The following is a 13,842-nucleotide window of genomic DNA, read 5'->3' as shown; positions in this document are numbered from 1 at the left end:
AGTACTGTGGTGCTCAGTTCTTTAATTAGTTTAGCCTTTAATTGAAATAAACAGCTAAATGTAGATTCTGAATACCAATTTACAAAAAAAATACAACTTTTAAAGTACACAAAAATATTTCCGCTGATGTTGGACCTGCATCTTTTGCAATTCTTTCTAATGTTAGCAGAGTTTTTTGTTTTGTGCTGTTGTTTTATCTCCTGAGATATATAATTATCTAAATCAATATCATACCTGAGGGACAAAAATCTTTTTATTCTATTTTGATAAAAATGTACATTTAATTTGAAGTTTCCTGCAATTTAAATTTGTTTCTGTTTGCTTTAGAGCTGATAGCTGACATAAATATAAACTGACCTTTTTTATTTCAGGGAAACCGAGTCAGATCATCATGGCGAACGTTACCGACATTGTGGTCTTACTTCTGTCAAACTCACCAACTATCGAGTCACCTACCCTCGGCCATGAATACATCATATATTACAGCATGAGGGTGTTCTCCATTGTGTCTTATTCAATCACTTTCCTTCTGGGAACCTCAGGCAATGGGTTTGTGATAGGTATCTGTACCTTCAAGATGACGAAGACAGTGAACGTCATCTGGTTCCTTAATTTGGCCATTGCAGACTTTGTCTTTGACTTTTTCCTCCCCCTTCATATTGTGTCAGAGGCAATGAATGGTTATTGGCCCTTTGGGGGATTTTTGTGCAAGATCAGTAACATGGTGGTACATCTAAACATGTTGGCAAGCATCTCCTTCCTCGTGGTGATCAGTATAGACCGATGCATTTCTGTGGTGTATCCATTCTGGTCCCGAAGCCACAGAAAACCCAGCCTGGCATGCAAGGTTGCATTTGTCACATGGATGTTCTCAGTCATAGTTAGCTCTCCATATCTAGCATTTTATGACACTATGAATGTTTTGGAGAACAATGGCACAATTTGCTTTGTGAGTTATGCTGTCCCTTTTGAGGATTTCTCGGAAGAAGAGTTTGATATCATGAGAATGCGTCATAGGGTCATGATCATAACTCGACTTGTAATTATGTTCATAATTCCATTTGCCATAATCATTATTTGCTATGGAATTATTGCTGTGAAGATCAGGCAAAGGCCATGCCACCGAACATCCAGCCGGCCCTTCAGAATTATCATCACTATCTTGACCCTGTTCTTCATCTGTTGGTTTCCTTTCCATTCCTTACCTTTAATGGACTTTAGAGGAGATGCTCCTGGGCCTTCTGATGTCCTTATCGTAGCAATAGCTCTTGCAACCTGCCTGGCCTACCTTAACAGCTGCCTCAACCCTGCCCTGTACTTCTTTATGGGCAGAGACTTCAAAGATATGTTCGGATTTACTATTTTATCAGTCTTTGAAAAAGCTTTCAATGAGGAACAATCTCTGGCCACGTTCAACAGCAGAAGTCCACCTAAATCATCATATGAGGTGGAATCTTGTATGCTCTGAAACATTCTTGAGCAACCTGCACTGAACATTTGTTTGTTCCCAAGTGCTATTATGTCTTACTCTGTGAAGTTTTTCACAGGTCTTGCTGGATTGTTGTGAAACATTCTTGTTCTAAAACCAGTGTGAGCTCTTATGCTTAAAAATGTCAGAGAATATTTTCAAAATTGTGTGTGTGGTGCATGCTGAAGAGTCATAGTTGATAGTGAGTTCTCTATCACCCTGCACAAAATTGTCTTTCTTTGTATTTATTATAGATAACTGTATTCTGATTGCCAATATCAGTTGGAAAGGTTGTCTTTTCCAGAGAAGCCTCATTTTTATAATCAATAATGACATTTTCATTGTGAAGTTTTTTTTTTCTACATAACTATCCTTTTTCTAGTCAATTATTATCCATAAGTTGACAAATAGGTTTTACAGTCTCTGCGTCTACTGTGCTTTGGATTGAGTGACAAAATGTCATCATCATAATGTAGTGCAACAGAAGAAAGAAAATTGCAGTTTGAACACTGTTTTGATGGGTAGTTTATGTTCCCAGCTACAGAATTAGTCCCTATTAAATTTGCCCGTCATGCTTGCAATGCCATGTCCTCTGTTTTCGAACATCAAATGGGGGCTCTCTGCATGCATTGTACTGTATTAAACAGCTTTTGATGGTGTGAACTGCTTGCTTTCATGGCATAAGCTGGTGCTTGAGGAAATTCATATGTCACTGCTAGGTGCCATTTAGTCCAATATTTATACTATTCCTACAGATATAGCAGGACTGTGTATTAGGCCAACACTGACTTCAGAATCTATGGACTTAGGGCCTGATTACAAGTAGGCCTGGGTGTAATGAATGGAATCCAGCTGTGTGGAATTCCATGGAGTTGAAAAAAACTCAGTGGAATTACACAAAGCTGGAGTTCCATGCCCCACGGAGTCCTCCTGAATCAGCCTAGCTTAGCGCTTGCGAGATGGGTGCATTCAGGAGGGCCGCAGGCAGTGAAAGCTGTCATTTCAGGCCTCTTGTGCACCGGTCTGCCCCATATGCAGTGCACATGGGACAGGCCGGTGCACAAGAGGCTTGAAACAGCAGCTTTCACTGGCTACAGCCCTGCCCTGAATTCAGGCCAAGGCTGTAGGCAGCGAAAGCTGCCAGGCCTGTTGGCCACCGGCTTGCCCCGTGTGCAGAGCCCACGGGACAGGTCGGTGCACAAGCAGCTTGAAACAGCAGCTTTCACTGCCTATGGCCTGACCTAAATTCAGACCAGGGCCATAGGCAGCGAAAGCTGCCGTTTCAGTTCTTGATTGTGCACCAGTGTGCACAAACAACACAAGAGAAGAGACGAGGACTTACCTGGGTCTTCCCGGAGGTCCTCCTCTTGTCATCGTCAGACAGCGACACATCTCACTGTGGTTGCCTCCCTCTGGTCTGCTCCGGTGCACGCTGCAGCCAAGTTATGGGCTCCACAGCGCAAGTGCATATTGTCTGCACTTGCGATGTGCAGCCCCCACTGAGCTGCAGCGCACACTGGGTGAGCTCGGCTCCCCTGGCAGAGCTAGCAGAGTTTTTTAGATAACTCCGTGCTTCAAGCAGATCATGGACTTCCAAAAACTCTGTTAGCTCCAGCAGGGGAGCGGAGCTCCTCACACACCCTTAATTATGAGTATGATGGCTATAGGACCAACGTACCCACTATTACGGTCCGACCGCTGATTAATAGGTGGTCCGACCGCCAGATTATGATGCTGGCAGTCAGTCCACCACAAGACTGCAGCCACTGCCAGGAACATTGATCCCAATGGGTTGGCCGCTGTGCAAGTCGTGGTCGACCATGGCGGTGCCAAGTCGTGCTGATCACAACTTGCCTTTTTGCCAGACTTTTCATGGTGGTGTTACCACCTTGAAAATGCAAGTGGAAAGGTAGAAATGGGGTCGCAGGGGGGGCCCTACACTGCCCATGCCCTTGTCATGAACAGTTCAGGATCCCCCCTGTCAGCACACTCGGAACACGCACTGTCTGCAAAGGCAGACAGTGCACATTCTGAATGTTCTGCATGGTGCAGGCAGTGTAGTCTTCATTGGCCTCGGCTCCATTTGAGCTGAGGCCAATGGAGGCTGAATCGCCTGCGCTGCCAGCCGTGTGGGGAAATCTTAATTTGGTGGGGGGCTGAAAGCTTGGCGGCAACCTACTCCCCATAACATTTGCGATCCGACGGACGGACCAACAATGTCCTAATTGAAGCCCTTAGTAGGGAAATACTGTTGGAAGGTGGGTCATTAGTTGTGTGGCCTGCAATAGTAATGGGTCTCCACTCAACCACCACTGGGAACAAAAAACCCTATTGTAGGTCTTGACTCTCTTAAGGTGCAATTGCAGAGCAGTTCAAACCTTACTCAAGGGAGGTGGTGTGGGCTAGTAATAACCATTCACAAGCACACAAGCATGACACTCAATAAATGATTATCCAGTCTGTGTGTTTTCTTTTGATAAAATAAAAGTACATTATTTACACACACACACTACTCTAAACTATCCAACAATTTACAATTTTTCACAAATTTAGTATCTTGTGTGGTTAGAATTACTTGTGGATGACTTCCAGATTACTTTTGATAACATTTGGTAATACCATTGTGTATCTCTAGGGGGTACTTGGTCATATGACTTTTCCTAATTCATGTCAATGGACCCAATGCTAGAACCACACTTTTTCCAAAAACGTCTAGGATAACATCCTGCTAATTCAATACATTGCTGTAAAAGGACTTGCAATTACAGCTTTTCACCCCTGGAGGGTATAATTTCCACCAGTGAGAAACGAAATTTCCATCACAGGTGAACTTGAAATTTAATCGGAACCCTTGGGGGTTATCCTCCTCCTATCCCACCCAACCTAGGGTGGGGACACAAAACTGGGCGTTGGGGGAGGCTTCGTTGCTTCTGCAGCTCCGCCTATAAATTTACTGTTCATTGGTGGTGGCCCAATCTTCCTGGGGTCACCACAAGCTGGCGAGGAGCCAAAAGCCATAGTAGGGACCCGTAAAGCACTGGGGGGTGGTGCATATGAGATGAGCGGCTCTCCCGCTGCGCTGGGGAGAGCTGCAATGCTGCTGGATTGAATGTCCGCCTCTTGGGGGTGCCAGGTCTCACCTCGACACCCCCACACCAGGTATGTGGTCCCATGTAGTGAAGCGGCACAGGGAGCTCACCCCTGGCTGTCCCTGCCGGCTACTGTACGGCCAGCACCTCCAGGTGCTGCCTCAGGAGCCGGCTCTTCCTTTGGTGTCTTCCCGCTCCTGTAGGTAGGCGAGTGCAGTGGATGGGGCCCATCCTCCCCTTCTTGGAGAGGACAACAGCTTCTTCGGCTGCCGGCCTCTTCCACATCTGGTGGGCATCTTTGCGCGGGGGTGCGATGGCAGGCCACCCTCTGGGATTTTTTCATGGGAAGGTTGATGGTGCTCCCTGAATTTACTTCGACCGCAGGGTCCCTTCACCATCGCAGCGAGGTGGGGGATGTGCAGCGCCCCTCGTCTCCATGAACAGTCCAGGCTTCATGGGATGGGGTCCATGGTCTCGTCTTCTGCCACAGGGGGAATGTGACGCCACTCCCCCAGCTCCTCTTCCTCTTGGGGCAGCCTCTAGGCCCTGGCCCACCACAGGGGCATGGACTGGAGCAGCGGCAGAGCCCCACGCGCTTCGCCACTTGCTCAGTAATAGGTCAAAGGTCACAGACCTTCTCCTTGTGATATCTTGGGCCGATTTTGATGATCTTGATGTTGTTTTGCTCCTGGTGACAAGCCCTTTCCACCAGGAGCAGTTTTGTTAGGCTTCCTGGCCTAAAAGGGTCTCAGATGGCAGGAAGCCAGTCCCACTGGCTCCCTGGACCAGCCTTTCTTCTGGGTGCCCTCCTTTTCTTCTGGGCAGAGTGCGCGCTCTCCTTATGCCAATCTAGCCTTCCCACAAATGTCCTTAGGGTGATTAAATGGACCAGCTTACCTGGCCCTCGCATGCGCCTCACTGGGTCTGAAGTCCCCTGTGGAAGACATTTTAAGTGGGGGTGGAACTGTCCAGCAGGCCTGCACCTCTGGGCAATCCAGAGGTGCCACATCACTTCCTTGCCCCTGTCCCCTCCTTCCTGCACAGTCTTCTGGGATAGCTCAAAATGGTATCATTCAGGAGCTAGGGCCACATGTGCTCTGAAACTCAGCCCCTCCTCCCTGACATTCCTTCCATGGCCTCTCCACCCATTTCCTGGCAGGGACTGTTTGATGCAAGACCCTGCTCAGGCAGCTGGACAGAGCAGTAATTGAACCTAATCCTGAGCTGAGTCAGAGAAAGAAGAAATTCCTGGATGACCCATAAGTTGTACAACTATGCTTTTGTAACCTACTGCATCATCCTTTTCATACAGGTTACAGTGGACATTGGTGTGACTCTGGTCTCGGTGGGCCCTAGGGGACCTGAGTTACACCCTGGGCCACACACTTCCCATTGACATTTAATGGAGTGTCCCTACAGTGAAAAGACAGTAAGCACACTGACTATCCTTCACATTGTACACCCATCTCATGAGGCCTACTCCAGATCACCACCCACTCTGCATAGTTCCGTCTGCGCCGGGCTCCCGAAGCGCAGTCCTTGAGCTGCGCGCACCAGGAATCCTCCCTGTGTAGCCCTCACTCGTGTGTACCCGCGGGAAAACATATGTTCACGTGTAACTAGCCTGGGGCCTCCTACTTTTGCTGCACCACAGCAGCCTTTCCTTAGCAAGGTGGCACCAGTGATAAACACACGCAGTCCATTTTACCATGGGTTTACTGTGGGTGAGCCCCAGACTATGAGGTTCCTCACAGTAAAAGGACAAAAACCAGGTGATGAAAAAATCAGGGCGGACCAGATGGTCAGAACCGCCCTCTCACAAATACCATTGGGAAGTATTAGTGGGGTTCGGCTAGCTCACAATAGCACATCCAACCCCTAAACTGACAAGGGTAAAATATGTTATTGGCACCCTCAAACATGCCACTGTGATTCTCAGGGAATCCATAGAAAAAAAGATCTAACCACTTTGTTTGCCCACTCTTGCATTTCCAAGGTGACACAAGAAAGATACAAAAAAGCATTTTTAAGACATTTATTGAAATGATTGTATTCTTGTATAAAAAGAATGAGCTGTGATTATTGGAAAGATGAGACATGCAATTTTAATCAGCATTGGTAGAATAGTAAACAAACTGAGCAATTCAACCATCATAATTGTTACTAATATTTGTTACTCCTATCCATATCTAGTACAATGCTAAAGTGAGCATAGTCAGAGTACTTTCTGTCAGATTAGAAAGTCTAACCTCCACACATTGGGGTTAGGAAGTCAGCATAGGTTATCCTCCTTGGTAGGATGAAAGTCTAAGTCAGCAGGGTTACATCTAAATCACAACTCATAGAGCTTCAGTGATAATCCCAGCAGGGAAGGGCCCCTCTCAATGAGACTATCATGGAAGCTGTTTATATAACTGTCATTCTTATTTTGCGGTGGACAAGGTGCAGAGCAGCACACTTGTTTAATCTAGCTGAAATTAAGGGGATTACTCTGTCACAAATATAAAAGATATCCCGTCCGCGGTATTATAAATTCCATTATATCCTATGGAACTTGTATCACAACGGACGTTTGTGGTGGAATAATCCCCTCCGCCAAACTAGTAATGAGTCCCTAAGTGTCTCCTAACGAGCACAGTGAAAAAGAAAACAATGGCACTGTGTTCAGAAATGTATGACCCTGGAACTAACTGTACAAATTTACAGAGCATAAGTGCCTATACAGCACATTCATGAATTAGCAAGAAAACATGGAGAATCTCACCATAAGAAAATGTCAGTTTAAGGAGTTTAATCTAACTAACACACTCAAGCCACAGTGCACATTTATCATTGGTAACAGGGTCAGGGTTACTGGCAGTATGTACAAGATGTCTGGTCACCCTGAACAATGCTGATGTAGGTGCAGCTTTTGGAATCTAGAGGCCCCTGTCCCCTACAGGCCAATACATGTAAGCAAATGTTACAGTATGCTGATATATTGATCTTAGAATCGACCTGACTCAATTTACTAGGACTTGTAAAAGGAAAAGAAACATCCTTGGGCCTGTTATACTTAACGATTTAAACTTCACAAACGCTGTTCTTCACAAAATGACAGGATTTGGAACTCAAAATGGAATTTTCCAACTCACTAAATCCCTTTTGTGATTCAGAACAGCCTTTTACATTGCAAAACGGGGTTTGCGACCAATTCATAACCAAAGATATAAATAAATTATACTGATTGAAGTGGTAGCAGGTTTGCAAAGGGGAGGTTGTCTCAATTGTACACCTTAGCTTTTGGGTATGGTGTTGCGCGGCCTCTGGAAGAGTAGGAAGAAGTTAAAGGGACCACTACCTGCTCATGTTTACAAAGGAGGGTGGGGGGGGAGGGAAACGTTTCTTTAATGAACCAGGACTGCCTTAGAACTTTCCCGTCTGGGAATGCAAACATAGGGCCGCACCTTACACGTCATCATCCCTATGTTTGTAACGCATTCCACCTTAATATCTTTGGCTAAATATTATGCTATCATAATATTGTGAAGAGAAATATTGAAGGCCAACATATGTATATAGGTAAGTGCAGGTTTACTTTACTCCACATGGACAATATTCATACCTCTAAAGGAAGTAGATGTAGGGTTAAGAATAATAAAACTACACATACCTATAAGCACTAATGTTTTTGAATGTATTGGTCCTCGGTATTTTGGCAGAACGATGTTTCTGTAGTCGATATTTCAACATTCAAGCACTTGTAGCATTACTGGGCGTCACAAACATCTGCCTTGTTAATTTTTATTACAGAGGAATGCTGTATCACTTGTTGGGTATTTGTATGTGGCAGACCAGTCTGGCCACGACTAATGTCTAATTTTATAAGTACTAAGATCATTAAAGCGCCTCTGCTCCTCTGCTTCAATGCGCCTCCTTCTGAAGCATTGTTCAGGACAGCTACATTTCTTAAAGTTGCAGTCAAACATGTAGGAGATAAGAAACTAAACCACCTTCTCCCACAAAGATCTGGAGGGCCGGCGACTCCACAGCATGGTGATGACGCAGAAAAAGAAGGTCCGACATATATTCATACATATCGTATAATCAAAACGTATAACGTCGTGTGATTTTAGTAAAGAAAATAATGTACGAGGGAAATTGTGCCCTCGGGGTAGTTCGCCATCATTGTAAACGAGCTTTATTAATCATGAAGTATTGAAAATGTAGTAATCTGTCATAATTGCAAATGTATGCCATGATTTCTTGTTTGAAAACTGTTTTGCTTAGCTTAAATTTAGTACAGGCTTTGGCCTAGTTGCCTGGTCTCAAATTCTAACTGCGTGGCTTTTTCCTTGAACTAATGAAACATATATTCTTGCTTGAAGTTGTATTTTTCCAGTAGAGATGACTAATACACTTATCTCCAAGGTTTCGTACTAGGCCGGTTTCATCCCCTCTGATACAAGGCCAGTCTGCAAGTGCGGACAATGAAGGTACAGATAGTAAAATAATTGGCAAACCATGTTACAACTTGTGTTCCAAGGCTCCAAGGACAGTGTATGCTTAAGTGAGCGCTAGTAAAAAGGCAATTTTCATGGACAATTTGAAGCCAACCTATGAACCCTCCAATGGAAGACCCTGCAGAATTTGGAATGTTTCTTACTTAAACCCACTGGACAAAGAGAAGTCAGCCATTTTTCCTTGATGCCAATTTGAAGCCAGATGCCAGACTCCATTTTGGACGACACCTTGATGCCCTTTTCTCTATCTGAGAGAAAGAGACTTTAAGAATTCTCACCCTAGAGACTTTAACTTTGATTTGCCCCATCTTGCCCTGAAGTAACTTTGCCCCTTACTCCTTGCCGCTGCAAGGAAGCTTGCCCTTAACTTTGCCCCTTTGAAATCCGCCCCATGCTGATCGAACCGGTACCTGAAGGACGAAGACTTTCTTGAATGCTGATTGTATTTGGTAAATATGAAAGGACAAATGTATTATGCATTGTGTTTTCCCTTTTAGGTACCAACTGCTATTTTGATAGGGCCCTAGCTAGAAGTTTTTCCAAATTTGTGTTGACTAAATTCGTTTTGCATGAAGTCCCACATGCCAATGCTAATTAGAGGTTAGTCGAGGGATTCATTTGAAGCACCATGTTGATTTGAAATCTTGTTATGCTGACCAATGTATGAAATTAGTCAAATACAGTTAGTTATATTAGTGATCTGTATTGTGATAACTGAGTGTATCATTATCCAGATTTTGCGTAGATTGCGTTTCTTCCGCCGCTATGGACAGCTTGCAATGTTCATCTACATATATCATTTGGTTTTGAGACTTATATACATCGTGCTAGCTTTGTTAATATAGGGAAATAAATTCACTAACTTTTAATAAACTGGTGTGGTTATTCATGACTGAAAGGTCATGGTGCGCCGAAATACCAACTGTTATTGATTTTGATGTGTTATTTTGATCTATTAATTGAATATTGATTATCGATTATAATAGTTATTGATTATTGATCTGAGTGACCCGACTATTCTAGGATGAGGAGAGCCCGACTCGGTTAAAAGATCCACCGACCTCCAACGTGTCCAGGTACAGGACATTTATAAGGGCTGGACGCGTTATCAGTAGATGGTAGCAGAGATTGATGGTTTAGCCCTTGGGACCCCATCCGAACAATAGACAGAGTCAAGTTAGAATTTTCTTTGATAAAATAAGTTGGAGGGATGATTATGCCCTAAGTCCCCAATGACTTTCCCGGGATCTCGGAGCTTGCGAATGGAGGACATGGAGGTGTGAGAATGTTTGCAGCGTTTCTAGTGACGGTATGAGTGAAGTTAGGGTTTTGCGCTTGCACAGCTTATTGCCGCAGATTAATTGAGAAGTTTGTGAGGATTTTAGGGGGGTTAAAAGGTATTAGAGGAGTGTTACTCTAAAGGTGTGAGAGTAGGGAAGTCGTCGAACTTCACGTGTGTGTGTAGCGCTTTGTGCAGAAAAATTGTCCACGTGGTTGTTGATGTTGAGACGGGCCCTGCGAGGTCAAGAGACTCCGGAGTATATTGAAAAGTGTATGAGACACTTGTTTAATGTTGTAATCTGGTTGGTTTAATAGGTTGATTGGGCGTGGTCAACAAGTCGGTATGAATGTTGCGGAGTGAAAGAAAACTTCGACTTTGAGATTTGACGAATTCTAAAGTGCACTAGAATAGTTCATTGATCAGTTGAGAGTAAGGTTTGCTGGTCAAATTTTGCTTGCGAAAGTGGGAAACTGAGAAAGATGGAATAACTGCCGAGGCTAGTGAAAAATCCCTAAGGTTTCTTAAGCGATTGTATTACCCTTCCTGTAGTAAACCAACAGATTTGTTTTATTCTTTTGGTTAAGTGCTCGCGTTATATTGCAGAAATTAGTTTGTGAGTGAAAAACGAGTGAAAGAGGACAAGCCTCAGGACTATGTCAGCCGCAGAGTGTGTGAGTGTGACGTCACTAGGAGCCGCGCTGGGATAGGTCGGTTGAAGAGAAAGGTCGCGCACGGATTGGACACAGTCCGAAAAGCGCAACTGATAGGGGAAAGGCAAGCGAAGAGTATTCCGGGAATTAAAGTCACTTATTGATTACACGTTTTAAGAAAAATAAGAGACGGAAAGATGAAATTTTTCAAAGCATTTAAGAGTGCCATGAGGGGAGATGTTTATATTAAAGCAAATGTAGGAGAAGAAACACCGCCTGAGGGTACACCAGCTTACATTGTCATTGAAGAAAAGGGTGTAGCACCATGTCTATGGTTAAAACAATGGTGCAAATTAACGGAGAAACATGGAAGTGTAGCGTACTCTATCCACGGGTCGTTTAATCTAAGGGTTTTAGAAAATCTGAGATTTGCGCTATACGACATGAAAGTACCTCCTAGACCAGCACAGTTTGAGGCACTAGCAATTTGGGAGCTAATAGCTAGAAACCAACAACAAAAGAAGTTCGAGACCAGAATAAGAAAGGTAGAAAAGACACTAGCAGATGCTAGATGGGACACCACACAAAAGGTTTGGAAATCAGACGTATTGCAGGGGATTAAATTGTTTCCAGCGATTACCGATGAAGCGGAGATGGAAGGAAGAAAAGCTACCTATAAGACAAACAGGAGTCAGTCCAGAGATAGAGAGAATAATAGAAACTCGAAAAGAGGAGACGAGTCAGACGATGAGGAGTTCATTATACAATTGTTGAATGATCGCCCGCCACCATATGTGGAAAGCGAAAAAGGCTCAAGTATTAGTACTGCCCCTCCAGAACCAACACAGGGTAATGTAACACCAAATTTGAGAATATCTCAGAGGCCGAGCAGCTCCGACATGCCTTTCTCACCACAAATACCACAGATTCAGAGAATATACCCAGACGTGGCTACATTGAAACCTACTGACAGCTATCAGCCACAGGTTCAAAGGCACTGCTGTGATGAGCATAACATGGGAATGACTTCTGATTCAATGGCGCAGGGAGGACAAAACTATCAGAGACCGACATTGATTCAAGCTGAATCAACACAGTTCTCGATGCCCCAAAAGTAGACACAAGAAGTGCGAGTAATAGAAAGCCAATTAGGTATGCAAGCAATGATGAACCACAATGGGGGGATTAACATGCCACAGAATTCCGGGAACAGACAGAATCCAGACGTGATATCTCTGCCTATCACTGTAGGTCCACCAGTACCACTGTACATACAGACAAATTCAAGCACAAGCGACCAAGGGTTAATGATACAGAATGGGACAGGGAGAAGATGCATAGAAACCACTCCAGGGACAACTCCGATAGCGGCACTGCCAAATGGATCTGGGTCCTTGTCGGAATTCAGTCCAATTCCAATTTGTGCTCCATCAACCGTGGTAAGGTCACATCCACCACTATTAGTACTGTTAACCTCACAGACTGAAACATTACAGAAACCATCAGTAGCAGTTGATGTAACTGCTACACTGATGGGACTGAACGCGCAACAGTTAACGCAATGGTTCAACAGTCTGAACTCCCCACAGAGTACATCCAGCGGGAAGGGAGAAGAATACCTGAATAAAATAAGGTTGGGTATGGAGGCAGATGAACTGGTAGAGGGAACAATGGGTTTGAACAGATTAGAATCATACACAGAGGAAGAACTAAGATACATGTGCCCTAGAATTACAAGAGAAGTAAGCAGCATACACAAGAAGTTACAACAAATTGCAGACAGAAACGAGATCGATATAAGCAAGACTAAACACCTGAGCAGAAGTTACAGGTTAGATTTCGAGACAAAAGACTTCGAACACATGAGATCCGCAGGGATGAAAACACACCTTAAAGAGATACTGCAGAGTGCACAGGTCTGGAGATGTTTAGACAAATGGGAAAGCAGATGGGTCAAGAAAAAGGACAAAAAGAAAGAAAATACTCCAGAACGGAATGAGAAAAAACAACAGAATGACGATCTGATAACTATGTTACCAATGAGAGAGACAGCAGGGGGAAAACTTGTACATGTATCATGGCACAGGTGCGATATTCAATCCTTTATGGATGACTTTCCCAAATTGAGAGAGAAGCCGATTGAGTGGTACCAACAAACAGATAGATTTGTGAAACTCGCGAAATGTCTCTGGGAAGACCTGAATACTTTATTTGAAATTGTGGTTCCGGCAGATCTGTGGGAAGATTGCAAAAGGGCTGTAGGTTGGCCGACGAGTGAACCAGAGAGAGATAGGGATACAGGTGCGCCATCACCTACGGTAATGAGTTTGTACCACAAGGTGATCGAGCACTTGAAAACCAAGGTTGCGTCGAAAAATGTGGATTGGCAGAGGATTGACAGGACTGCCCAAGAGGTTAAAGAGTCTATACATGCGTATTATGAGAGGTTGTTGAAAGCGTTTAAAAATTACAGTGGCACAGAAACGATTGAGGCAAAGGACATTCTCCATTTTGTGTTCAGGTTTGTGGAAGGGTTGAGACCCGAAATCAGCCAGATGATTAAAACACATTTGATTTGTTGGCAGTCGAAGTCGATCGATGAGGTGTTGAATTATGCAAAATACTGCAGTGATGAGATTGAGACAAAGCAGAAAAGGTTGAAAGAAAAGGTGATGGTGATGCAGCTCAGAGCAGCTCAGACAGGCTTACAAGGTTTGCAAGGTTTTCAACAACAGATGCCGCAGCAGCAGCAGCAGGGAAATGCTATGTTTCAGCCGCAGATGAGAGGCAGAGGCCGAGGAGGTTTTGTGAATAATGGTCCTGATTTGAATACCGTTATGATTCCAAATGG

The 13,842-nt window shown here is 44.2% G+C and overlaps 1 protein-coding gene across 1 annotated transcript; it reads left to right on the top strand.

Moving 5' to 3' along the window:
• Window positions 1-386: 386 nt before the first annotated feature.
• Window positions 387-1,468, top strand: LOC138247086 (chemerin-like receptor 1). The gene has a single exon (XM_069201833.1). It carries the CDS (start codon window positions 392-394, stop codon window positions 1,466-1,468), a length of 1,077 nt encoding a protein of 358 aa, XP_069057934.1. The 5' UTR covers window positions 387-391.
• The last annotated feature ends 12,374 nt before the right edge of the window (window positions 1,469-13,842 follow it).

Source organism: Pleurodeles waltl, chromosome 7 (assembly GCF_031143425.1).
Source record: "Pleurodeles waltl isolate 20211129_DDA chromosome 7, aPleWal1.hap1.20221129, whole genome shotgun sequence".
Taxonomy (NCBI): Eukaryota; Metazoa; Chordata; class Amphibia; order Caudata; family Salamandridae; genus Pleurodeles; species Pleurodeles waltl.
Note: the sequence above shows the minus strand (reverse complement) of the source record. Positions and strands in the feature narration are given on the sequence as shown.

Excerpts from the sequence above, each read along its gene's own strand:
- LOC138247086 (XM_069201833.1), top strand. The coding sequence starts at position 392 with ATGGCGAACGTTACCGACATTGTGGTCTTACTTCTGTCAAACTCACCA.